Raw genomic sequence first — 25,062 nt, 5'->3', positions numbered from 1 at the left:
TATGACCCCCCCGCTACCATTTGCCTTTTTCAACTGTCTACACACCGCTCATCAACAAGCATTTGAGCTCAACTTGTCAACCTTTTGCTAAATCAAATTGAGGATGAACTTAGTGAAACTCAATTCGACTTGATTCAATTAGAACCCTAGATATATATGATACAAATGTTTATCTAGTATCAAATCTATGTGATAAATGTCACGTTTGTCATTTTTAATGTTTTTATTTTTGTTTTTATACTTTATAATTTAAAATTAGCTTTACTATAAGTAAAAGATTCTTTTTATGTGCATTTTTTTTTAACCCTTTGTTCAGAAAAAAAAATTTTATTTAGACATATATATGTGTGTCAATTTTATCAGCAATTCATCTGCTTAATTAAGCTGTAGATAATCATGCATATTCTTTTCATTCATGGGGAATTAATTAAGAAACTAATTAATGTTAATCTTATTAGAAAAAGGAGTAGAATAATTTAATATTCATTTGCACAAAGCATCAAGATTTTAATGAGGAGCCAGCCTGCAATTAAGTTTAAACATGAAAACCAAACGTAATATTATATATATATATATATATATGTATGTACAATCCTTAACTGCTCTCGAAAGTAAAATAATTAAACACTAATTGATGATGATGATGATGCAGCTTTATTGGTTCACTAATTTCAAATCAGTAATCCCCCTGGTCATCGCCGGAATACAGCTTGAGCTTCTCTGAATGCCGCCGCCCTTCCTCTGGAAACCACTTTTATCTCCATCTCCACCCAACCCGATGAGGCTCTTCTTCTTCTTCTTCAAGAGCTCCCTCATGCCCTCCGCCTGCAACAGCACCGGACAAGTCCGCCCGATCCGATTAAACCTAGCGCAAGCATTCATATGCTTGCTCACGGCGTCTTCTCTCTTCCCGCCATTCTTCTCCATCTCCTCCGTCACAGCCTCTGCGCACAGCCCGCAGATCATATTGCCGGAGAACTTGCCGCGGACCTTTCTGATGTAGCCGGGAGTGCACTCCTCCGACATGCCGCAGCACTCGCACTTGCCGTCCTCGACCTCGGCCACGGCCGCCGCCTGCTTCTGCTTCGGTTCCTTGTCGAACATGGCGATCTGGAGGGAGACTTCGGATTTCGTTCTCTGGAGTACTGAGGGCTCGGCGCCGTGAGAACCAGTGCGAGTCTTCTCCTTGTTCGGTGCCATGTCAACGAAAGAGATGATAATGAGCAGATGAAATTCAGTTGCAGAAATGAACTAGGGTTTCGATCGAGCTTTAGAGGATGATAAGGTGCATGACCCTAACCCTAAGTTCTCCTTCACTTATATATATTTATATATATCATCTTCCTTATATTGAATGGGGGCCGGGTTCTTGTTCTAGGCCTGCATGAAAACTGTCGCTGCATTTAATGTCAGGATTCACGAGTATGTAAGCCACAGCCACACCCAAAGAAGACGGATAATCCATAGGAGTAGTGCCAGTTGCATACTCAGATTGAGACCTAAGTTGATACCCTACTAATTAATTTTTAATACACTTCTCATTAAATTAAATTTAGCAATTGCTTACTAATACACTTCTTATTTGAGTGAGGAATATATTGGTAATTGATTAATAAGGTATAAACATAGATGTGCAAAGTAACTCTTGACGTTCGGAATTGGTCGACCGTGATTTGTCGGTTCGCGCTGGTGTAATAAATCCGAGAGGGAGAGAATGGGCTATCTGGTTCAATTTGTTGACCTGCCAGCCGATCCCTGCAAGGTATTCCGATGCTCAAGTAAGTGCATGAGCAAATAAAAATACAGAGTATTAGTAAGTTGGCAGGAAAAGCATATCAAGGCTCTGGGAAAAGCTGGTTGATATATGGGAGGAAGAGAGATGTCCTCTAACACGTGCTGTACATCTGTAAGTGGTGGGACAGAATATCCAGCGCTGGCGGAAATGCCCATGCAGCAACAAGGTGCCGACGGGACCCTCATTAATGTGGATGGAATCTGTCATTAATGAGGATGGGATGTAAGGTGAATGCACAGAAATCCAGACGCAGTTGCAATGATGTTGTTGCAAGGGGCTAGGACAGGACTGACGCGGGTCGATCAAATAGGCCGAGGGGGTAGGGTCAAATTGGACCTGAATGGCCCAGCCAGGGCGGCCCCTAGCCCACTAATATTCTCTAGCATATGACCCTCTCGTTATGCGAGCTGATCGGCTAGGCCGACGGACTGCAGGAGTCGCTAGGAGCTTGCTCGAAGTATAGTTGGGAGTTCGCTCGAATAGGCTAGAGGTATTTCTGAGAGCTTGTTTGGCCCTGCGATCTGAGCTTGGGCTCCAGCAATGTGTGAGCTCGCTTAGACAAGCTCAACTCAAGGTCTGCTGGACCTTATGTGATTGGGCCGGCCCATTGAATTGAGTCTAACCCATAAAGAGTAGAGCGAGAAATACTCGTAACAGTAACATTACTCAATTCATAAATGAATAAAGTATTTTGTGTTTTTAAGTCCCTAGGTCGAGCGATCAGGCAAGAAATATGTCGATGTTGATTCGATAGATCGTGAATTCGATCTTCGCCCTACACAATGAGGCGAAATCTCACATCTACGATTTACTTCCCCTGATATAATTGAGTACATGAGCACCAAAAGCCAAGTAAGGACAATCATTTTAAGTATTTTGCGTTTTTAATTCATTATATAAGAGTGTATGTGCATGGGCTCCATTGGTTTGATTTTATGCTCAATTCAAATTTAACTCGATATTTTTTTTTTATTTAAGTGTTTTTGCTCATTTATATTTTTTATTTTTTAATAAAATATTATTTTTTATTTCCTCGTATCATTTTTTGTACAACCTAAATCAAATCATGTTGGGTTTGGGATTTGAGCAAGCCTAAGACTACATCACTATATTTTAAATTAATTACATATTATCACATATTTATTATCATGATAAATTTATAAAATAATATAAATTCTGTTAAATATATTTTAAATTTACTTTTAATTACAAATATATAATAACATGTATAATTAATTTAAAACATTAGTTACGCGATATCTCGCGTGCATAAAATACTTTATCGGGACAATTGGGCTTCTTTTTAAGAATAAAGGGTCACGGGCAGAGACTTGGCCCACGGGCATCCCATTCCCGCCCTGGAAGGAAGGAAGGGAGGGAAATTGAATAAGTGGTGTTTGTTTAATGAGAAATTAAAGTGTAACGCTATTCAATTGACTTAAAATAATATTTAGTATTATTATTGGTTCAATGAGAATAACTGGCATTAGTTTTGGAGAAAAGGATTATTCTACTTTGTTCGAATTAGTTGACGTACGGGATGACTAAAAATATCAAATGTCAAAAATATCCTCATCTTGAAATTGTCGTCTCTCCTCGAAAATACTGCACGCGCGTTTAAATAAAATTCGGACAGATAGATTTCATCAAATCCGCTCGAAGTGAACGGCCCACACAGTGTGTTCAGGTCCGCCCACCAATTTTTCGATAAATTTGTATGTCAACCTCTAATACGATTTTTAGAGAAATGGGCCTAATCACAGTGGCCCTTGGGCCCATCTACTATGCAATAAAGAAGCCCAACCACGTGAAAATGGGCCGGGTTATCGAATAGAATATCAATATTTTCATTACCTACAACCGTATATATTAATGAAAATATAAGATAGTCGCCGTTCACTCACCAAGCTATCTTACCGGCATGATCACCTAACCATGGTTCAAGTGATCATGAATCACCTGTAAAATTCCTTCAATACAATTTAACTTAATCAAATACGATCTACACCGTCCAATAAATAATCAAAAGAATTAAATATCAACTAAAAACAATAACAATCCCTTTAGGAAATTCTCTTTTTACTATTTTCAAGTTATGTTGCACAGAAATGTCTTGGAGGTGTCGTTTCAACTTTTTCAAAATGTTTTCAATTCTGAAATATCAAAAACACCAAAAAAAAAATATTTTTATAATTTTATAACCGTTTCAAGACTATTTCGTAATAGTAAAAAAATATAAGAAACTCATTTACACCCATAAAGAGGTTAAGACACACCAAATATATCTCTAACTTAAAATTTTTAATTTTTTTCATAATTTATTTAAATACATTATGAAATTTATGTATATTTCTTCGTTAACTAACTATTTTTTATATTAAAAATTATATTTATAAAAAAATTTCTATATTTTTTTATATATACATTTCTCCTGCATTTCTATTTTTTATTCTTTTAAAAAAATATTAATTTTTCATTTTCATGTCGTACCATATCCGTCTCGCATTTTGTTTTCTTGCAACTTAGTCATCGTTCTGGTTATGAGCTGCAGACTAGACTTTCGATCGAAGTCATCATCTGTCTATTTGGGTTGTCATTTTCCATTGCGTGTTATGGGGCTGAAACTTGCACGCACCATTAGTGACTTGTTATTGTCAATGAACAACGCCTGATGCCGGCCCTTCTCTCCTCTCCTCTCCTCTCCATTAGTTCTCAACTTCAAACTATTGAATTTTAAAGCCCATTTGATTAGACCCTTTCAAATTATTCTCATCAGAATAACCAAGTATATATATATATATATATATATTATTAATGCACCGTCACAAACGTTCTAATTGTTTGGCCTTATGATATCAGTAGGACATGTAAATTAGATGACTCAGCGACCAATTCGATCCCTAACTCCGCTACAAACATGAAGACAGCAAGCGATTTTTAATTTCAGGATTGTAAGTTTCCTCTTATGATCATCAGGGTTCGAACACTAAATCTGAGAGTTCAAAAAATAATAATTCAGATTGTACTTCATTTGCTAGCAAAACTATGCTATGGGAGCAACCAAATCATGTATGTCTTTAAACAATAGAAATTGTTACAAAAATTCACAATGGCAACAGAGGAACAACCATATCGTTTGTCGTGATTTATAATCTTGTGGTCCAAGTTTGCTGAGTGTGGGATAAATCCAAGTTTGAAGAGCAAGTCAGCAAGCTGCGGGATACATAGATAGATACATACACTGCATGGCCAAATTCAATAATTGGTGCAGCATTGCATTAAATCTATGTTGCTAGCCGTGTGGTCCTCCCCAAAGTACACAACTGCAATGCACCACTCAATTGGTTGTTGAAAATTGAAAATTGTACAAGTACATGCACCTACGTTTCATTACATCCACTCTAATTACTTAACTCAAAAATTATATAAACTAGAAAGAAGTGAAAAGAGAGAGTTCTAATAGAAAAGAAGGAGAAATTGTTTTCTTAAAAGTGTCCTTTGGAATCAATACTCTTGAAGGACCACGCAACATCACTCTCGGGGCCAGTCTAATCCACTTAGTCGAGCCAAGCTCCCAATAAAAACTTAAGAAGACCTGTGGCCTGCACTGCCTCGGGCTCTCCTTCCTTTGAAAGGGGGGATGGGTTTCACAAAAGGCCCTTTTTCGACCAAACCCTAACTCTCCCAGACAACAAATCAAACTTGCCTTAGGTAGCCACTGGCTTGGCTTCTCCCAATGCTAGTTCCTCTGGCATAGGCAACCCTGTTTTCTGCTAAACCTTGCTAATTTTTTTTATTGAATTTTTTTTTAAAATAAATAAATTTAGTAACTCTTTATTTATTTGTTAAATATACATGACACTAGTCACTCCTCTAATTCAGATTTAAATGCACTAAAATCTATATAAAATTAAGAAACAGATTGGGGAAGGACTCTGCATTAAAGTGCAAGACGGGGGCCCGGGGGCGACTGGAAGGGATGCCACAGTTTCTAAAGTCAAGTAGATAAGCTCGTATACTGACACGTGGACCAATCTTGGTGAAAAACTAGGGACTTTGGCTCTGGATATGATCGAAGATTGGATGGATCCATCCAAATTGCACGTCCCATCCAAACGCACCCTAACAAGTTTCGCCCTTCTCGTCTATTTTCTCCACGTGGACTAAGTACGACGATTATATATTTATTAATTAAAATATAGATAAAAAAATAAGATATATAAAATATTATAATTTTTTTATTATTTTTAATATATTTGTTAAATTTATGTAAAAATATTTTTAAAAAATTACATAACTTCTTATTTAAGATTTTCTATATATGTTTATCTCTTCTCTCTTAAGATAAGTCTATCGTATTCCTTATAAATAAATAAAAAATAACACTTATGTATTTTAATATATTTTAAAAAATTTAATAAATTTCAAAATGTTTCCAAACCTTATTTTTACTATTTTATATCTTAATTGAAAAAATATTTTAATTTTATTTTAATATAATTTTATTTTACTCATTTTATCAAACGTTACTCAAATAAAATATATTATTATAATAAGAAGTAATGTGTGAAATAAATTATTATATTTAATTTAAGAATTAAATTAATTATTAAATTTTAAAAATGACAAATGAATTATTCTGTTTTTAAAATTTAGAGTCAAATTGAAGTTAGTTTGAATTTAAATTTAAATAATTTAATTCTAAATAAATTTTAAAATAAAATTTCTATAAGTAATCTATCACATAAGAGTAGAGAAGGTTACTAAAGATAATCTATTTTCACCCAAAACTTTATGATAAATAAATTTATTATTATTAGGGATAGTTTTTTATCACATAAGATGATCATTCACATAAGAGTAGAGTAGATAAATTTATGATAAATAAATTTATTTTACAAGTTCATTATCAGGGGTAGTTTTTTATAAAGATCAAACTAATGATGTGTAAAATATTTGAATTTTTAATATAAATGTCACATAATTAATTATTATTTTTTAAAAATTATGGGTATAATAAGGGTGTTTTTTGATAAAAAAAAAAAAACACTTTAACATAATCATTTCATGATAATTGAGAACTAATTAAATAGATACGACTAGTGATGAAGGATTTCTCAAAAGATTTAAGAATTATTAATTTTTTTAAATATTGAATGAATTCGATTTTATACAGACGTGACCAAGGTAATAAAAAATAAAGAAGAATTAGAAAGATGAACAAGAGTTTACCTTTTATTTGGCTAAACTCATATTTTTTTCATGTATTTTTATATTTTTTTAATGTGATTATTTGAATTTTTTATTATTTCTATTACACCTCAATATTTTTATTTTTAAATTAATTTAACTTATTTTTTTGTGATAATATAAATTTTTTATTATTTCAATTTATTTATATTTTTAAGTTAATTTAATTCTTAAATTTTAATGTATAAAAAAAATAAAACAAGATGAGTCAACAGAAATGAAAAGTACACCAATTAAATTAATTTAAAATTTTAAATATAAATATATAATTAAAATAATAAAAAATTAAAAGTATACAAGTTAAAGTATTTCAAAAATATAAATCTAACAATATAATTAAAACAACAAAAAAAATTTAAATAAACACACACTTCCTACATATTATTCGTATTACTGTGAGAACTGTAATTTAATAATAAATAATAATGAATGGAATTTTATAAATAAATTTTAGGAGGCCACGTAGGAATGTGATTTGATTTGATACTGTTATAAGAGAATACAATACGATACGATCCCTCGGATCTCGCTATAAATGCGAAACCGAGGGCAGAGCGAAGTCTACTTTTACTTTCCATATTTTAGGCATTTTCGCCCTCTACATCTCTGTATTCTCTCTTTGAATTGAGATTCTCTCGCCCCCGCTCCGTCGTCGTCCTCCGCCCTTCTCCGCGGCGTATGGCAGCGGTGCCGGTGGAAGAGCAGCTGACCTCGGGGGCCAGCGGCCGCATCATCCCCGTCTTCAAGAACCTGCGCCGATCGGTCCTCTCCTACGACTCGCTCTGCCGCTCTCTCGTCTTCATCCAATCGATCTTCCTCTGGTTCCTCCTCCTCCTCCGCCCCCGCCGCCGCCTCTCCTCGACCTCCTCTCCGTCTCCGCCACCGTCGCCGCCTTCCTCCGCCGTGAAGCGCAGGTTTGCCGTCCGGAGGGAGGAGGAGGACACTCTGAGGCGGCGAGCCCTCGCTGAGGGTTTGCGGATGGTGGCTGAGACCGACAATTGGGCCACCGAGTGCAATTGGAGCACCTCGCTCTTCTATGGAGTCAGGCGCAACGCGTTGTTCTGCCGCTCGTGGTTCCCGGTCAACGGTGAAGTCAAGTAAGTTTCCTTTGCAAATTGGTAAATTTCTGTAATTTACTTGTGGTTTCGATGGATGCGACTGAGACTTTACTTAATTGATTGTTGTAGGTTTTTTGTGATTGATTTGGTTCCAGGGAAAATTGAGGAAGTTTTTTCTTAAAAGAAAACGTTCAAATTTGTGTATGTTAGTTGCTTCTTGATAATGACGAACTTCCTTTGAATTTGGCTTCAACCGAATTAGTCTGTAGATTAGGAGTATTTTTCGTTTCCTTCTTTTTCACTTATGCCTTTCTTCTACCGGTTAGCAGGACGATGCAATTGGTAAAACCTTTTCCTAAGCTTGTTGAAATGAAAATGATACCAAATTTTCCGTGATTGAGTTTGGTTTCCTTGTTGTATCTGTTAAGTTGAATCCTAATGGTTTGCTTGAATTAGTTTTAATCGTACTTACCAGATAACATAGACCTGCTTTTTATTCATATTTCGCTGGCTCATTTGCCTTGTTGTGATGTGATGTGCAAGGAGACTTTCTTTGATTAACGAATTTGGAGACAAAAGCTCATCTAAACTTTTGAAAAAAGGAACTGCAAAAAATGTTTCGAAGTTCTCTTAGAGTCACAAGTACTGTCAAGTAATGTTTAGAGGAAAAAAAAAAAAGGAAGAAAAAACTAAAAATCTTCTTAGAAATATATTTTTGGTATTTCTTACCATCTTTTCAGGTCCGGAGCTTATTTTTCAACAATAATAGACGCTTTTTATATCTAATTTGTGTAAATATTATGACTCTGGCTAATTCCACTAATTGGTTAGAAGATGATGATCCTAGTTTTCAATATTTTAATCAAACTATTTATAATTGTTCTGTTTAAATTGAAATTGCTTCCATATATGATATCCCGTAATAATTTCACATCAGGTTTCCATTGTGCCAATTCTTATAACAGTTCTGTTTGGATTTCCTATATTGGCCACTTTGAGATAGCAATAATGTAATCAGTATGATTATTCTTGGTCCTGTGGTTAATTGCACATAGTGTTGTCTAAAATAATATACTTTGCATGCCATAACTTTTGGCTGCTTTCTGTCAAGAGCTCTTTATTCTAGGACTCCAGTGATTTTCCCTACTGTTGTCTGACAACAGCATCTGATTCTGGGTATTCTCCATGTTCTATGCCTATTTGCCGTTTTCTTTGTTGTTTGATATGTAATTGTTCTCTTCATGAATTATTTCACTTGATGAAGGCAAATAATCATTCATGAATTATTTCAATTTTGTGGTCTTCGTGAAGCCTATGGATTATTTCAAATTTTTGTGTTTAGTTTTCATTGTCAGTTGAAAAAAATGAAAACTGAACCTGTTGTTTATATTTTTTGTTGTCTTAAAAACACAAAATATCATTTTATAGATCTATTTATGTTAATTTTTTCTTTATATAATTTTATTTTATATATATTAATTTTTTTTGTTTAATAGTTGTAATTATTTGTGAAAATATATATTTTGAAAAGTTATTGAAGGAACTAAAATCAGAAAATGGAGGAGACTAAAACAAGCACAACATGGAAATGCTGGTCTTTTCGTTAGTGTTTTTGTGTTTTGCCATTTTTTTTTAAAATGAGTTAATTTTTCCTGAAACAAAAACTGCCAGTCAAATTGTTAAAAATTGGGTGGTTCAACTGTGAACCAGATGAACTGTCCTGCATTAATACCAGATTCCCCCTTCAATCCTAGGTTCTTCTAGTTTTTTTGGCTCATGGGAAGTGGACTTGAAGACATTAATCTATCAGACCAGCAACTAAAACCCCAAAATGATTAGGAGCTAAATTGATCTGGGAGCAGTTAACTTTCGACTTCTCTAAACACCCAAGACCTCCTGCTATATAAATAAGAGAACAACAATCTACGGGAGAGAGAGAGAGGGTCTACGAAGACAATTGTAGAGGAGCAGTGGTGGCTGTTTGCTGTAGATGTGGAGCAGAGAACAGAGAGGAGGGGGGGTCTTTTGCTGCGGCATCTGCATTTATAACACCAGTCCTGCTAGAGCCTACCTTTGATTTCTTGGGTTGTCAGTGGTAAGAATGGCTCCAAGGCCAACTATCCAGATGGAGAGAGCACTAGTTTACCTGACTTTTTCTGCTTTCTGGTGGCCAGAAAAACTTTTTTAACAAAGGGCTTCACAAAAAAGAGCAAACAGTAAACATCTTTGCCAAGCCTTCCGCCAAGCCTATGTGTCCACAACCTATCTAGTCATGAGATAATCCTTAAGCATTGCTAAGAGAGAATTTTGTTGGAGGAGAGAGAGATTTCAAATCTTTTGTTGCAGGGTAGAGTGGAATGCAGAGTAGTGGTGGCAGTTCTGGTCTTTTGGCTTTTGGACCTCTTGATAGGAGGGTATAAAATATATGTATATATGTGTATATATATCATTTGCATTTCTCCTTTCTTTGGTTATGGGTTCATTACCTGATAATGAGAGTTTCTATATGCACATATAGTATATTCATTGTATTATGGGTTCTTTTGGGCCTCTTGATAGGAGGGTATAAAATATATGTTCATTAATTTCATTGTTTTACAATATATTTTTTATTTTTAGATAATAAATTTAAGTATTATATAATTATTTATTTTTATTTCTTTAATAATATTATATTGTGGTTTGGCCCTGGTCCTACCATTAACCATTGACCCTCTCCTTTTGCCAATTCAATATGTGGTCTGGTTTTAAAACGTTGGCATTTTCTCTTTCTTTTTGCTCCAAAATTTTGAAAATTTAACACAAAAAACTGAAAACAGTAACGAACTTGAGCAGGTCCTAAGAAATTTCTTTCTTCATCTATCTTAAAGTCATCTGGTCTTGTTCATAATTTCATTGACTCTACCTAATAGAGATGGCGGGCTCTAGTTATCTTAGGTTTGAATTTATTTGTGAATTTAGCAGGCTAGGATCTTTGGTTTTTGTGTCCTATTTTAATTTGAATTCCTAGATTGCTAAAGATTTATGAGCATGTAGAATTAGTAATACGTCACAAGTGTAGGAATTATTTAGACTTGGATGATTTATCAATCAAGTGCAGAGATTGTTGTTAATTTTTTCCTCCCTCTTTGCTCTTGTACTTTTTCTCTGTTTCTTATTCTATTCCCCAGTTCTTTCTTCTTCTCTTATTATGTTCACTTATTCTTGTCTGCATCCTTGCTTCATCATCTCTTAATTTCATTTGTTTTTGGAGTGAGGCAGGGTATATATCAATCTCTATACTATATAGTCTTAGAAATGATTTTCTAATGTACTCATAAAAGAGCTTCAATTTGTTCCATTGGGAATATCATAACGCCTTATCAATTACCAATAACTTGCCTTTGATAATAAAGAACAAAGTGGAATGTCTATTTTGATTTTAATGTAGAAGTAGACATGAAAAGGTAGAGCTGATAAGAAACCTAATAAGATGTACACTGAGGAGTACGAGTACATATGTTTCAGCAAAATCCATCCTGTAAAGCTTTTGTTAAGATTGGTTGTACTGACACCCATAGGTAAACTGCTACTTCTTTTACTGAGAATGATACTTCTTAGTGTTTCTCTTTTATCTAGAAAATATGTGATGGAAGATGCTTATTTTTGCTTCTTTAGGTAAGCAGGATATTGTTAACTAGGAACATAGAGGACGTATCTGTATACACCCATAGCTAGCATAGGAGGTCTTGGAGTTCTCCCATGGTTTGTAATCCTCAAATACCAATTGAACAGAAGTGTCAAAGGTTGAGCCTTTAATTTTATGGGAGGTTCTTTTTACACACACACAAACACAAAACTTCGATGCTTGAAGGCTGAAGAAGTTTCAGATAATCTCTTTATGTTATAACTTGAATGCATCAGCTTGCAGACAACTAAGAGTTCTCCTTTTATTTTCTTTGTTTTCTCCTCTTTTACTTTTTTTTTTTTTATGTCACACTCCTACTTATATAAAGTGTGCTTGTTATTTCAGGGGTATAATTGTCATCATGCATGGGCTTAATGAGCACAGGTAAGATGGATGGTTTCAGTTTGACTTCCTCATTTTATTTGAGCCTATTATTATACTGAGCTACATGGCAGCTGCAGTACATGGTAGAAGTCAAACTGCTACTATTTGAAGCTCTGTAACCTTGTATTTTTTTAGGTAAAATGTAGGAGCCTTACAATTGTTTTGTGAATGTTCATTTTCAGTGGAAGATATGCTGATTTTTCCAGGCAACTAAACTCATGCACTTTTGGCGTGTATGCGATGGATTGGATAGGTATTTTACCCTATGTGATTGCATTTAGTTTGTATTATGTTATCATTATATTTGTATGATGCTGTTATCAGTGTTAGCTGCAATGTTAAACTCCTTCTGGTTAACCTATTTGCATTATTGAGTCTCCCCTTAAAGGTTTAAAATTAGCTACTTCTTTCTCATTGATTAGCATTGAGGAGATATGCCACCTTGCATCTTGTGGACGTACAGTTATGAACAACTCAAAATTATTTGTTCTGCCCACCAACTAAATTATGCTAGGGAAGTTTTAGTACCCTGGCCATGCAAAGATAAATGTGCATAAATTTTTGAACTAAGGCATGCAAAGTTTTGGCCACATTGTAGTTCCATCAGCAATCCAGCCATTCCTCTTAGGGGTATCTTGTTGGAAGTATTGCTGTTTATGCTGCATATATCAACTAAGACATCCAATTTCCAGCAAGCTGTGCTAGTTGGAAACTCTGGAATTGTTAAATACTTATTGGGGGTGGGGGCGATTTATATGCTTACATTCTAATATGAAATTGTGATTCTACCAATTTCCCAACTATGATAACACATATTTAACCTTGATAATTGTATTAGCTGAAACAAATTCTTTTTGGGGGTTGTACATAAAAAAAAATGGGGGGCTAACCTGAAACAAATTTATTTTTGAGTGGCTAAGTGAAGGTAATAAAAAAAATTGGAGAGCTAGGGGAGCCACCCACCCCACTCAAAAAGCCTCCCTTTGCATCTGCTAGTGGTTCAGCCATTCCATTTGGATGAGTTAATGTTTTAGTAATTGGATTATTCTTCCCCTTTTTGTAGGTCATGGTGGGAGTGATGGATTACATGGATATGTGCCTTCACTTGATCATGTTGTTGCGGACACTGTAAGTTCTTGTTTTGTTAGCTTTCTCTTGCCTGCTTAAAAGTGCAGAACTAAAAGCGCAGAATGTTTGTTACCCTATTTCTATTGAGTTATTTCTGCTGTGTATCACAAGTACCCTTTTGTCTACCTCTTTCAGTGACCCTTTTTTTTCCTACACCATATCCTAGCACACTGCACACTTTCACCCCCCAATATGCTTCTTGGAGATTTTGTGTGCTGCTAAATATGAGTTATTGTTTTTTATATGGTTAGATAAGTTCTGTGTTTTTCCCTCTTTTAACAGGGGGCTTTCTTGGAGAAGATTAAATCAGAAAACCCTGGAATTCCAACCTTTCTCTTTGGTCACTCAACTGGAGGAGCTGTTGTTTTGAAAGTGAGCATCCACTGATATGCATACCATTCCAACTGATTCATTCTGATTGGGGTATTATATTTACAGTGAGCTACTTCATGCAGGCAGCTTCCTATCCACACATTGCCCAGATGCTTGAAGGGATCATACTGACATCTCCGGCTTTGCGCGTTAAGCCAGCGCATCCAATAGTTGGTGTAAGTCTTTTATACCCCAAACCATGTATGAGTTATGACAGGATTGTCTGAAATTCTACTTGGGACTGTTTTGACCTGTTGACGTAATTCAGTTTCAAAACAAGACTTCGGAGCTAGTTTGTATTGTTGATGATATTTAGCTTCCTTTTTTTTTTTTTTTGCTCGGTATATTAAGCTTAATTTCAGAAGTTCACTTCAAATCCCCGCTGCTAATCTCTTTCTCTATCACACACACGTGTTGTGTTGGCTGGTTAAAATTTTGAATGTTGTGGGATCCACCTGTCCTAGGGTTTATGTGCCATTGTGCCTGTTGGAGTATGAATGCTAAGGAAAACACTAGTGATATTTGATTTGTCAATTGTCACCAGTAATCCTGGTTCCTGGGAGAAATGAATTTGCCTGCATGGGTTTTGGAATTGATTTTTTTTTAATTACCAATTAGAATATCTGTGCGTGTTTTCTTTCTTATGAAATCTGCGTTCCATTGCTTAGGATCAGTACAATTGACACGGGCGCCATTGTAGTAACTGTTGTTTACTTCGTTCATGCAGGCTGTGGCGCCTCTATTTTCACTGGTTGCCCCAAAGTACCAGTTCAAAGGTGCCAACAAAAGGGGCATTCCAGTTTCAAGGGATCCGGCAGCGCTCCTGGCCAAGTACTCTGATCCATTGGTGTACACTGGACCGATGAGGATCCGAACAGGGCATGAGATCTTGCGCATATCCTCCCACCTGATGCGGAACTTCAAGTCCGTGACAATCCCATTCTTTGTCCTCCATGGGACTGCAGATAGAGTAACAGATCCACTGGCCTCCCAGGATCTGTACAGCGAGGCCGCCTCTCAGTTCAAGGACATAAAGCTTTACGAAGGCTTCCTGCACGACCTTCTCTTCGAGCCTGAGCGCGAGGAAGTGGCACAGGACATCATTAATTGGATGGAGAAGAGATTGAATGCTGGAAACCTTGAAAACGTTAATAGCCAGTGGTAAAACTCTGTTTTCTGCGGCACAGATCATGTTAGGTAGCATGGCATCTAATTGGGTATTATTATTATTACTATTATTATTAGCGTTTGAAGAAGGGGGTGCTGTGGTGCATCTAACTAATTAGATGATTTGTTTCTTGGGCTTTGATTTTAAATCTCGCCCTTGAAAGAAGATGCATGTATGAAGTGGGGGATACTGTGAAAAGGGAACTTTGTAGCTATATATATTCATATATATATATATATATATATATTTGCTCTTGCAAATGGATGTGAGAGCAGCTTTCTATAATCTCCAAAATCAACTGGTGCTGTGTTTTGATGGGTTGCTGCTGGTTTGTGTTTGAAAACACACTTAAGGGTAAGGCAAAGACAAATGAGGAAGGATGAAGCATGGTGTACCAACGTCTCAAATGTTTTACCCTCGATTTGAGTTTGCGTTGGTCTTCACAATTTTTCGTTTTATGTCTTCGATGTTATATATCCACCAACACCTTTTGCCTCTGGTGGCGTACTTTTATTATTTTGTGTTATTATAAAAATAATAAAATTATATTTTTTTAAGATATATATATATATATTTACCTTTAGCAAATGACAGATGCCACTTAATTGCAACCTAAACATTTTTCTATCTTGGGTTATTCTTATGCTACTCTTAATGATCATACTCTCGATTACGTTAGAGAGATAAATTATAAATTAAGTTTTTGGTCTTTGCACATGATGAGAATCGAACTCGTAACTCATCAGACTAATACTGACATATTACTCATCCGATTACTTGACTTGTGTCGTGAGACCTTCTATCTTAAATCTTATGTTGTTAAAATATTATGTTGTTAAAGTAACAAGATAAAGTGTATTAAATTAATGCATTATTTTTTTGAGAACGCCAATATCTACTTTGGTTTGTTGGAAAACAATCTTGATCTCTTGCTCGTTTCGGATGTTTTTTTATCTTGTTTGATACGGACTTATTAAGCATATATATAATATAAAGTACTCCTCTTACCACCAACACATTTCTAAAAAATATACATATATTCTAATTACTAAAAATATATATTATTTTATGAAAACTAAATATATATTATATTTCAAAAATATAGAGTATTACACCTTTCTCATTCTTCCTTATTCATTCTCTCTCTCTCTCTCTCTCACACACACACACTCCTCCGCCGTCATTGTTGCCAACATCTCCACCCATTGTTGTCACCGGCTTCACCTTTACCCACCCCTCGTCTACTCTTTCTCTCTCTCTCTCTCATACAATCTCCTCCCCTATATGCCCCCCATATTTTAGCCCTTCCGTACACAAATTATCCCGCATACATAGATAATATGATTTAATAATTTTTTTAAATTTTACTATAATATCTTTTAATATCATATTTTTATTTATTAAGTAATGTTGTAAATAAATTACATTTTAAGAATATTTTAAAAAAGACAAGTTTAATCTATTGCACGTATCGAGACTATGAGAGAAAGTGAGAGACAGAAAGTAGGCAAAGGGCAAACGAAGGTGAAGCCGGCAACAACAATGGGTGCGGATGTCAGCGACAGCCGTGGGGGAGGAGACTGTGTGCAAGAGAGTGAGAGAGAATGAATGAGTAGGTATTCAAATTATTGATTGTCTGGGTCAATTTATCGCTATATTTGATGTCAAAATATCTCAATAAATTAAATTATTCAATCGATTGTCAAAATGATTGTGTAAATAACATTATCCATCAAATTAACCAAACTTTTACATCCCACAAAACTTATCTACATTTTATTTCTAGAGTTTCGATATTTAGCATTCATTTACCAAAACTAGAAAAGAGAAAAAAAAATTTATTCGACTCTTTATTAATTTGTATAGTGATAAATAAAAATAACTTTTTTGAAAAAACTATATATATATGTATTTAGTTTATGTATAAAGTTAAGAAAATATATTTTAAAATATTTTTTCTGTATATTTTTTGAAAATATTATTATCTATATCTTTATGGTTAGAAATATGTAGTTCTCTATATTTTTGAAATATAATATATATTTAGTTTTTATAAAGTTTAAAATATATATTTTTAGTAATTAATGTATATCTTTTAGAAATATGTGTTCAAAGGGGTGGGGGAGGGGTACACCGGGGGTCGTATAAGAAATGCACGACCTGACAACAAGATCAAGACTGTTGTTGGGGATTCCCCTTCCTGTGTAATAGTCGTCTCTATGATCTATATTTATTTATATATATATATATATATATTTAAGTTACACGTCTCTATTTTATTATTATTATTATTATTTTAATCCTACCCACGGGTTTATATATATAAATAACCATTCTCGCTCAGCTTAATAATCTCCGGAATCTCCTCCAATGGAACCAAAATGGACATGGAAGATGTCAACAAGCTTAATGCGAGCAAATGCAGGCCAAATATGGCCACTGGTGAAGGACTTCTTCAACATCCACAAGTGGTTTCCCGGCGTGCCAACTGGCTACGGCGTCCATGGCACCAACGGCGAAGTGGGCTGCGTCCGTTTCAACGCCGGCTTCCAGATCCCCGCCTTTGACGGCGGCGACGTCAGCTGGTCCAAGGAGAGGTTGACCGTCGTCGACCCCATTCAGCGGCTGATCAGCTATGAGATCCTCGACGGCAATATTGGGTTCAAGTCTTACGTTTCCACCATCAAGGTCCTGCCGTTGCCCGGGGCCGGAGAAGGAGAAGGGTGTGTGATCGAGTGGTCTGTCGCCGTGGATCCGGTACCGGGGTGGAAAATGGCGGACTTGGTTAAGAAGTATGAAAGTGGGTTTCAGGTTATGGCGAAGAAAATGGAGGACGACGCCCTTGCAGCTGGAACCTCCGAGCAGGCGCCGGCGCCGTAAACCGTAAGGAAGCAGCTGGCCGTATATATGGAATGGGAAAATTAATAATTTGGGGCATTTGAATTTTCTAGATGCATGATCTGTATCTTGGTTTGGTTTAGAACTTACGTACGTGTGTGCCACTTCAATATGTCCCTTTATTCATATTAGTAGAGTGTAGTTCATGATCATTGATTCCTGCGAACTCTTAAACACTCCTCCTGTCCCTTAAAAAGTCTCTTCCCCCTACGTATCACTCTCCTCTCTAATAACAAATATATCAAATTAAGTACTAATTTTACCATCCAAAAACAGATCACTGGTTCAGCTTTTCAATATGTTTTCTTTTTTTTTTTTCATTTTATTGGAATTTTATTGATTGATGGGAATGTTTGAAGGGAAAGAAATTGAATTGAAATAGTTCAAGGTCTTAGAATTGAAAAATTAATTGCATTGATCGAAGTGATATTACAGTGGTTGGGTTGGAGCCTTGTTTTCAAAATTAGAAACATGGTAGAGAACTTCGGTAGAAAGTTTTGGGAGGGAATTGGTTCGTAGTTTTTAGCTTGCCTTATATATGGCCCCCCAAGCCTATTTATAAGTTTCAATGGTTGCGTCGCCAACTTTCTAGAGAATTTTTTATTTTTCTTAGATATTTTCTTAAGTATTTTTAAATTTCTACTTGAGGAAAAAACTAATAGTTTATAGACTTTTCTTTGCTTTTGTATCGTTTCCTCCAAGTCTCTAGATTTCTCTTTAAAATTATCTTCTCTTAATTTCTAAAATGTGCATCAACTTTCAACATTCCTTCTTGATATGCATTCTTAAAACTCCGATCTTTCTCATATGAAGTGATACTTGATCCGAATGTGCTTTATTTTATTGTGGAACATGGGATTCTTTCCCATTGCGATTGCTGACTTACTGTCGCAATAGATTGTGATTGGTTCCTCAGAGTTATCCCATGTCTTCAAATATATGCTTTAGCCATATAGCTTGGCTTGTTATAGCAATTGCTGCTATGTACCCTGCGTCAACTGATAATTGGGCTACTGTTACTTGTTTCTTTGATCCCCATGAAAATATTTTTAATCCCATAGTGAATGGATAGCTAGAAGTGCTTCTCATGTCATCTGTTGATCCTGCCCAATCACTGTCTATATAGCCAATTAATTTTGAGTCATCAATGGGTCGATAACATATGCCTTAATCATTTATGTCTTACAAGTACCTAAGCACCCGTTTTCTTGCTCCAAAGTGTACTTGACTTGGGTGTTGCATGTATCTTGATAGCAGACTTGTGGCAAATATGATATATGGTCTTGTGTTTGTTAGATATAGAAGGCTTCCAATGAGACTTCTGTATTGAGAGCTATCTGCTAACTCAACACCATTTCTTTTTGGAATACTTTGTTGTTGTTTAGTGGGGTTGCCACTATTTTGCAACCATTCATCTTGTACCTCTTGATTAAGCTCTTAGTATATTTCTTTTGAGAGATGAAGATTCCTTCTTCTTCTTACTTTATCTTGATCCCCAAGAAATATTTCATTAAACCCAAATCAATCATCTCAAATGTCTTCATCATATCTTCCTTGAATTCTTTGAGCATCTCATCATTCCCTGTGTAGATGACTAAGATGAGATCATCCACATATAAGAAGGAGACAATGAGAATTTCATCATGTCCTTGGGTCTTACCATAGAGTGTAGGTTCACTCTTGCTTTTCCTGAAACCTTGATTTATAAAGTAGTCATCAATTTTGATATACAGGCTCAATGAGTTTGTTTTAATCCATATAAAGTCTTCTTGAGCCTTAATACTTTGTCTTCATTATAGGTGTCAAAAGGGCCGGCCCGGTCTGGCCCGAGTTGGCCCACAGGCTTTTTAAAAGGGCCGGGCCGGGCCGTTAGCCCACAAGGCCTAGCGGGCCCGGGCCCGGCCCTTTTTTTTTCTTTTTTTTAAATATTTTTTTTAAAAATAATACATATAATATATATATAAATATTAAAATAATACATATATAAAAATTAATTTTATTCTTTTTAAAATATTTTCTATCTTAATTCTTAAGTTTTAAATATTATTTCATTATTTTATATTTCAAAATTCTATATGCCTTATAATTTTTCTTGTGAATTGATATGAAAAATAATGTACATATAAAAAAGATAATGTTTATTTATAATTTAAATATATAAAAAAATTAACTTAAAAATTTTAAATAAATTGATGGTTATTATTTATATATATTACGAAATTAAATTTTTTAGTATCCAATATCAATAATTATTAAAGAATAACAAAATTAAAAAAAAATGAATAAGGGCCCGGCCCAGAAGGGCTCAACAGGCCACGGGCCGGGTCGTGGGCCTAATTTCTTTGGCCCAGCCTGGCCCGTTTGAACAGTAACGGGCCAGGCCAAAGCCCGGCCCGTCACGAGCTGGGCCGGGCGGCCCATGAGCCGCCCGGCCCTTTTGACACCTCTAGTCTTCATGACCATATATCACAAATCCTTGTGGTTACTCCACATATATTTCTTCTTAAAGATTCCATTTAGAAATGTTGATTTCACATCAAATTGAAAAATATGCCACTTTTTCTTAACAATGAGTGCTAATAGTGCCCTTATTGTGTCATGGCGTGCTACTGGAGCAAAGATTTTATTGTAGTCAACTTTGAATTGTTGCGAGTAGGCTTTTGCTACTAGTCTAGCCTTTTGTTTTTGTATTGTCCCATCAGCATTGAGTTTAGTCTTATAGATCCACTTTACTCCAATGACTTCTTTGTCTTTTGGAAGTTCCACCAATTCCCAGGTTTCATTTTTCTTAATCATTCTTATCTCTTCTTCCATTACTTTCACCCAGACTTCTTGCTTTGAAGTTTCTCCATAATTCTCTGGCTCGATAATAGTTAGATTGTATGTCTCATATATATCGTTGAGAAGTCTGGTTCTCCTTGGTGTTGTTTCGGGAGAAGATTGAATTTGTTGTCTTGGTGATGATGCTGGAGTTGATTCTATTTCTCTTGGAGAATCCATGTCTTCATTTGGTTGAAATGATGCTGGTATGCTAATACTTTTCTTCTCGACCTCTTCTTTCTCCCAATTATATGTTGCATTCTCGTCAAATATCACGTCTTGACTTATAATCAACCTTTTGTTCTTAGTTTGTAGACATGATAACCTTTTGATTGAGAACTGTAGTCCAAGAAGATTCATCTCTCAAATTTTTCATCTAGTTTAATTCTTTTTTGTTCCAGAGTATGCATGTAGCATATGCTTCCAAATACTTTGAGATGCTTGGCTAATGGCATTTGTCCACTCCAGGCTTCAATTGGAGTCTTGTTTTGTACAACCTTTGTAGGGCATCTATTGAGTAGATAGACCACTGTAGATATTGCTTTGGCCCAGAATGTCTTTGGTAGACCTTTCTCTGCTAGCATTGTTTTTGTTATTTCCATCACTGTTCTATTCTTCCGTTCAATACTACATTTTGTTCAGGAGCGTATCCTACTGTGAGTTGATGCTCAATTCCTTCATCTTCACATAATTTGTCAAATTCTTTGGAGGTATATTCTTTACCTTTATCGCTTCTTATTGTCTTTATGAAGCAGCCACTTTGTTTCTCGATATAGTTCTTGAATTTTTTGAAAATATCAAATACTTAGGATCTTTCGCGTAGAAAGAATACCCATGTCATTCTTGTATAGTCATTAATAAAACGACTAAAGTATCTGTTGCGCATTGGTCCACAGACGTTTGTGTGTACTAGATCCAACAAATCTTTGGCTATCCATGCTTTTCCTACTGGAAATAGTTGTTGATGTTGTTTGCCAAGATGAACAACATCAACACAACACACTTCTTTGATGTCATTTATTGTGGGCAAATCTCTCATCATTTTCTTCTGATAAAGAATTCTTAACCCTTGTAGATTGAAGTGTCCGAATCTTCAATGCCATAGCCACGTGTCAATTTCTTGTGCCTTCATGGTTGTTCTTTTATGTATCTCCATTGGATTGGAAAGCATCTATTCTTTTTCATTTTTACATTTGCAATCTCTAATGCTTTATCTTTATTATCATATATCGTGAAGGAGTCCCATTCAAAATGTAAAGAATATCATTTTTCCATCATCTGACCAATATTTAGGGGATCTTGGTCAATAAAAGGCACTAAGAGAACATCACTAATGTATCTCTTGCCTTTCTTTGTTTGTATGGCAATGGTGTCTTTCCCTGTAGCCTCCATATGGTTACCATTACCAATTCTGACTTTTGATCATCTGACCAATATTTAGGAGATTTTGGTCAATAAAAGGCACTAAGAGAACATCACTAATGTATCTCTTGCCTGCCTTTGTTTGTATGGCAATGGCGTCTTTCCCTGTAGCCTCCATATGGTCACCATTACCAATTCTGACTTTTTATGTAATCTTTTCAAAATTGCAAAATATACTGCCATTCTAAGTCATATGGTTGCTACAGGCACTCTCAAGATACCACATGCCATTTTTCTCTTCTGTTGTAGCTTGGCAGACAGAAAAGAGATGATCACCTTCTTCATTTTCTTTAGAAATGTTTGCTTGGTGATTTACTTTTAATCGACAAGCCCCCTCAATAAGTCCGAACTTTTTGCAGTTCCAAGATTGGGTTTTGCAGTTAAACCAACAAGCTTTCTCCAAGTGGCCTTTTCTTTTACACAAGTCACATGGCAGGCGTCTACCTTGATTTTTTTTTTGATAATTTCTTCCCACCTTTAGATTTTTGAGACCATATATTTAGTTTAGACTGGAAGGCACTTTCCATCGAGCCTTCATTACACTTACTCAGTTTTTTTTCGTATGCCTTCTACAGAGTCCATTAACTCTGTTACTGACAGAGTTCCAATATCTTTTGATTCTTCAATTGCAGTGATGATAGGATCAAACTTTTCTATGCATAATCTTAATATTTTCTCCACAATATTCTTCTTATCTAAGATTGTTTCTCCATAGACTCTCATTTGATTAACTAATTCCATTATTCTGGAATAGTAATCATTTACTGTCTCAGAATCTTTCATTTTCAAAATTTTAAAATCTCTTCTTAGTGTTTGAAGTTTGACAGTGCGTACCTTTGCATTGCCTTGAAACTCCTCTTACCTTTGCATTGCCTTGAAACTCCTCTTGCAGCGTATCCCATGCATTCTTAGCACTTGTAGCTCTCATTATCCTGGGAAAGAGGAAGACTACGCCGAATAGTGTACGAACGTAGCTCTGATATCAATTGTTGGAATTTTATTGATTGATGAGAATGTTTAAAGGGAAAGAAATTGGATTGAAGTACTTCAAGATTTTAGAATTGAAAAATTAATTGTATTGATGGAAGTGATATTACAATAGTTGGGTTGGAGCCCTTGTCTTCAAAATTCGAAAGGAAAACTTTGATAGGAAGGTTTCAGAGCCAATTAGTTTGTAGAATCAACTTTCAGAGCCATTTCATGAAGACGAAGATACATTTGACAAATATATAGCAAACATATATATATATATATAGCAAGTAGAGTAGGCCAAATCACTGAGACATTGATAACTATCACAGCCACTTACATGGTGGAGTCAGCGAAACCACTCCACAAACAGCAGATAATGAGATGGAATCGACTAATTCATTCACTGCAAGGCAGTCGCGATATTCTGTGCCAGGTCGTGCGCGGAGAGCTCAATGAAACCCAAGAATCCATCAAACGTGAACCCCTCGACCGGATCCGCCACGAACGACCACTCGATCGCGCAGCCGGGCTCTTCGCCGGCGCCCGCCGGTACAACCCGGAGCGTCGCCGAGTACGACTTGAAGCCGATGTTGTTATCCAGTATCTCGTAGGTCAAAAACCGTTGGGTGGGGTCAATGGCCACCAACTTCTCGCGGCACCAATTGACCGCCTCCTCTTCGCCGCCGGCGCAGTAGCGGATGAGGCCCGGCTGGCCCTGGAGGCCTTCGACCTGGTAACAGGTGTGGACCGAAGAGAGGTACTTGTTTAGTCCGCAGAAGTCCTCCAGGAGCGGCCATACTTTCTCCGCCATCGCGCCGCCGCCCACCTTGGCTCTGGCCTCGCCGACCCATCTCGGCTCCGTTCCTCCGTCCAACATGAGAGAGAGAGAGGGAGAGGGAATCGTAGAGCTTTGGGTTTTGAATATTGAAGGGAAAGTGACATTGTAAGAAGTGACAGTTGTGGTCCAATCGGAGAGGAAACCCTGGCCACAACCGCTTCGATAGATTATTTTTTATTTATTTATTTAGGGTATCCGATCTGTGTTCGAATAATCTATAGAGAGAGATAATTTTTTTCTAATTCACCATCTAAATAAATTTAAATGCGAACATAATTTATATATATAATTAAAATTAGATATTAAATATAATTCATGTAAAACTTATTTTTTAATTTATTATCTTTCAGTTAAATATTATCTTTTAATAATAATTCTATCTTTTAAATTATAACATTAATTTGAACCCCGATATTTTATATAAAATTCTAAATACTTTATCACTCGAGGCTGTTTAATGTATTATTTATTAATTGTTAGTGCTTCCCATGTTCTTAAGATATATATATATATAATAATAATACCTTAGTGAAAGAGTTTTATTATTTAATTATGTGGGTAAACGATAATACTAAAATATTTGTGGGTCATTGGATCTCTAAACTTTTTTAATATGTGATTGGGTTTAGGATTTCTTTTAACCTAATTTAATTTAAAAAATGACGTCAATTATTGATTTGATAGGAAAAAATAAATAAAAATGAGAAAATGTAGTTACTAACAAAAAAAAAAAATTCATCTCTTAAAATTAGAAGTACAAATATAATGTTAGAAAATTCAATCAAAAACTATATTTATTGAGAAAAAAATAATAAAAAATTAATTCTTTAGAGATTAGTTTATTTTCATGATTTAAAAATAAATTTATTTTTGTAATTTTAAGATGAATTGAATTTCAGTGAGATTATGAACTAATTGACTTTCATAATGTTTTAGAGATAAATTGAAATTTCAGTTGGGTTAAGGGAGTGATGTTTTACAATTATTTTTACATAATCTCACTGAATAGTGTTTGTTTATAATAACTTCTATTCCTGTTTTTTAACTTCTTAACATTAGGAAAAATACTTTAAATATGAAAGTTTTTCTTTTAGAAAAATACCACTACCGATCACTTCTATTACTCTCTATTTCTTTACAAAAAAAAAATATGTTTCTTTGACATTCAAAATCATTTTTATCTAATTTTTTATTGTGAGGATTATTAAAAAGTCATCTGCATTGGGGATTCTCTTAACTACACAACAAGAGGTCCAACAAATTGTTGTATCTTAGAAGAAGAACGTAAAT

General features: G+C 35.3%; 4 protein-coding genes across 4 annotated transcripts; 2 read left to right on the top strand and 2 right to left on the bottom strand.

The window, feature by feature from the left end:
• Window positions 1–492: 492 nt before the first annotated feature.
• On the bottom strand, window positions 493–1,317 carry LOC127813506 (uncharacterized). The gene has a single exon (XM_052354506.1). It carries the CDS (start codon window positions 1,198–1,200, stop codon window positions 655–657), a length of 546 nt encoding a protein of 181 aa, XP_052210466.1. The 5' UTR covers window positions 1,201–1,317; the 3' UTR covers window positions 493–654.
• Window positions 1,318–7,592: 6,275 nt separating this feature from the next.
• Window positions 7,593–15,107, top strand: LOC127813182 (uncharacterized). Its single transcript, XM_052353998.1, has 7 exons — window positions 7,593–8,142; window positions 12,116–12,154; window positions 12,337–12,407; window positions 13,218–13,282; window positions 13,565–13,654; window positions 13,738–13,830; window positions 14,382–15,107. The coding sequence occupies exons 1-7, from the start codon at window positions 7,724–7,726 to the stop codon at window positions 14,817–14,819; spliced, it is 1,215 nt and encodes a 404-aa protein (XP_052209958.1). The 5' UTR covers window positions 7,593–7,723; the 3' UTR covers window positions 14,820–15,107.
• Window positions 15,108–17,172: 2,065 nt separating this feature from the next.
• Window positions 17,173–17,988, top strand: LOC127813501 (lachrymatory-factor synthase-like). The gene has a single exon (XM_052354502.1). It carries the CDS (start codon window positions 17,193–17,195, stop codon window positions 17,700–17,702), a length of 510 nt encoding a protein of 169 aa, XP_052210462.1. The 5' UTR covers window positions 17,173–17,192; the 3' UTR covers window positions 17,703–17,988.
• A 5,191-nt stretch (window positions 17,989–23,179) lies between these two features.
• On the bottom strand, window positions 23,180–23,861 carry LOC127812608 (lachrymatory-factor synthase-like). Its single transcript, XM_052353044.1, has one exon. It carries the CDS (start codon window positions 23,809–23,811, stop codon window positions 23,335–23,337), a length of 477 nt encoding a protein of 158 aa, XP_052209004.1. The 5' UTR covers window positions 23,812–23,861; the 3' UTR covers window positions 23,180–23,334.
• Window positions 23,862–25,062: the final 1,201 nt, after the last annotated feature.

This window comes from Diospyros lotus, chromosome 11 (genome assembly GCF_014633365.1).
Source record: "Diospyros lotus cultivar Yz01 chromosome 11, ASM1463336v1, whole genome shotgun sequence".
NCBI classification, from domain to species: Eukaryota; Viridiplantae; Streptophyta; class Magnoliopsida; order Ericales; family Ebenaceae; genus Diospyros; species Diospyros lotus.
This window is presented reverse-complemented; position numbering and strand designations above follow the sequence as displayed.

Excerpts from the sequence above, each read along its gene's own strand:
- LOC127813501 (XM_052354502.1), top strand. The coding sequence starts at position 17,193 with ATGGAACCAAAATGGACATGGAAGATGTCAACAAGCTTAATGCGAGCA.
- LOC127812608 (XM_052353044.1), bottom strand. The coding sequence starts at position 23,811 with ATGTTGGACGGAGGAACGGAGCCGAGATGGGTCGGCGAGGCCAGAGCC.
- LOC127813506 (XM_052354506.1), bottom strand. The coding sequence starts at position 1,200 with ATGGCACCGAACAAGGAGAAGACTCGCACTGGTTCTCACGGCGCCGAG.
- LOC127813182 (XM_052353998.1), top strand. The coding sequence starts at position 7,724 with ATGGCAGCGGTGCCGGTGGAAGAGCAGCTGACCTCGGGGGCCAGCGGC. Across the intron at positions 12,155-12,336 it reads CATGGGCTTAATGAGCACAG|TGGAAGATATGCTGATTTTT; the intron begins GTAAGATGGATG and ends GTTCATTTTCAG. Across the intron at positions 12,408-13,217 it reads GTATGCGATGGATTGGATAG|GTCATGGTGGGAGTGATGGA; the intron begins GTATTTTACCCT and ends CCCTTTTTGTAG.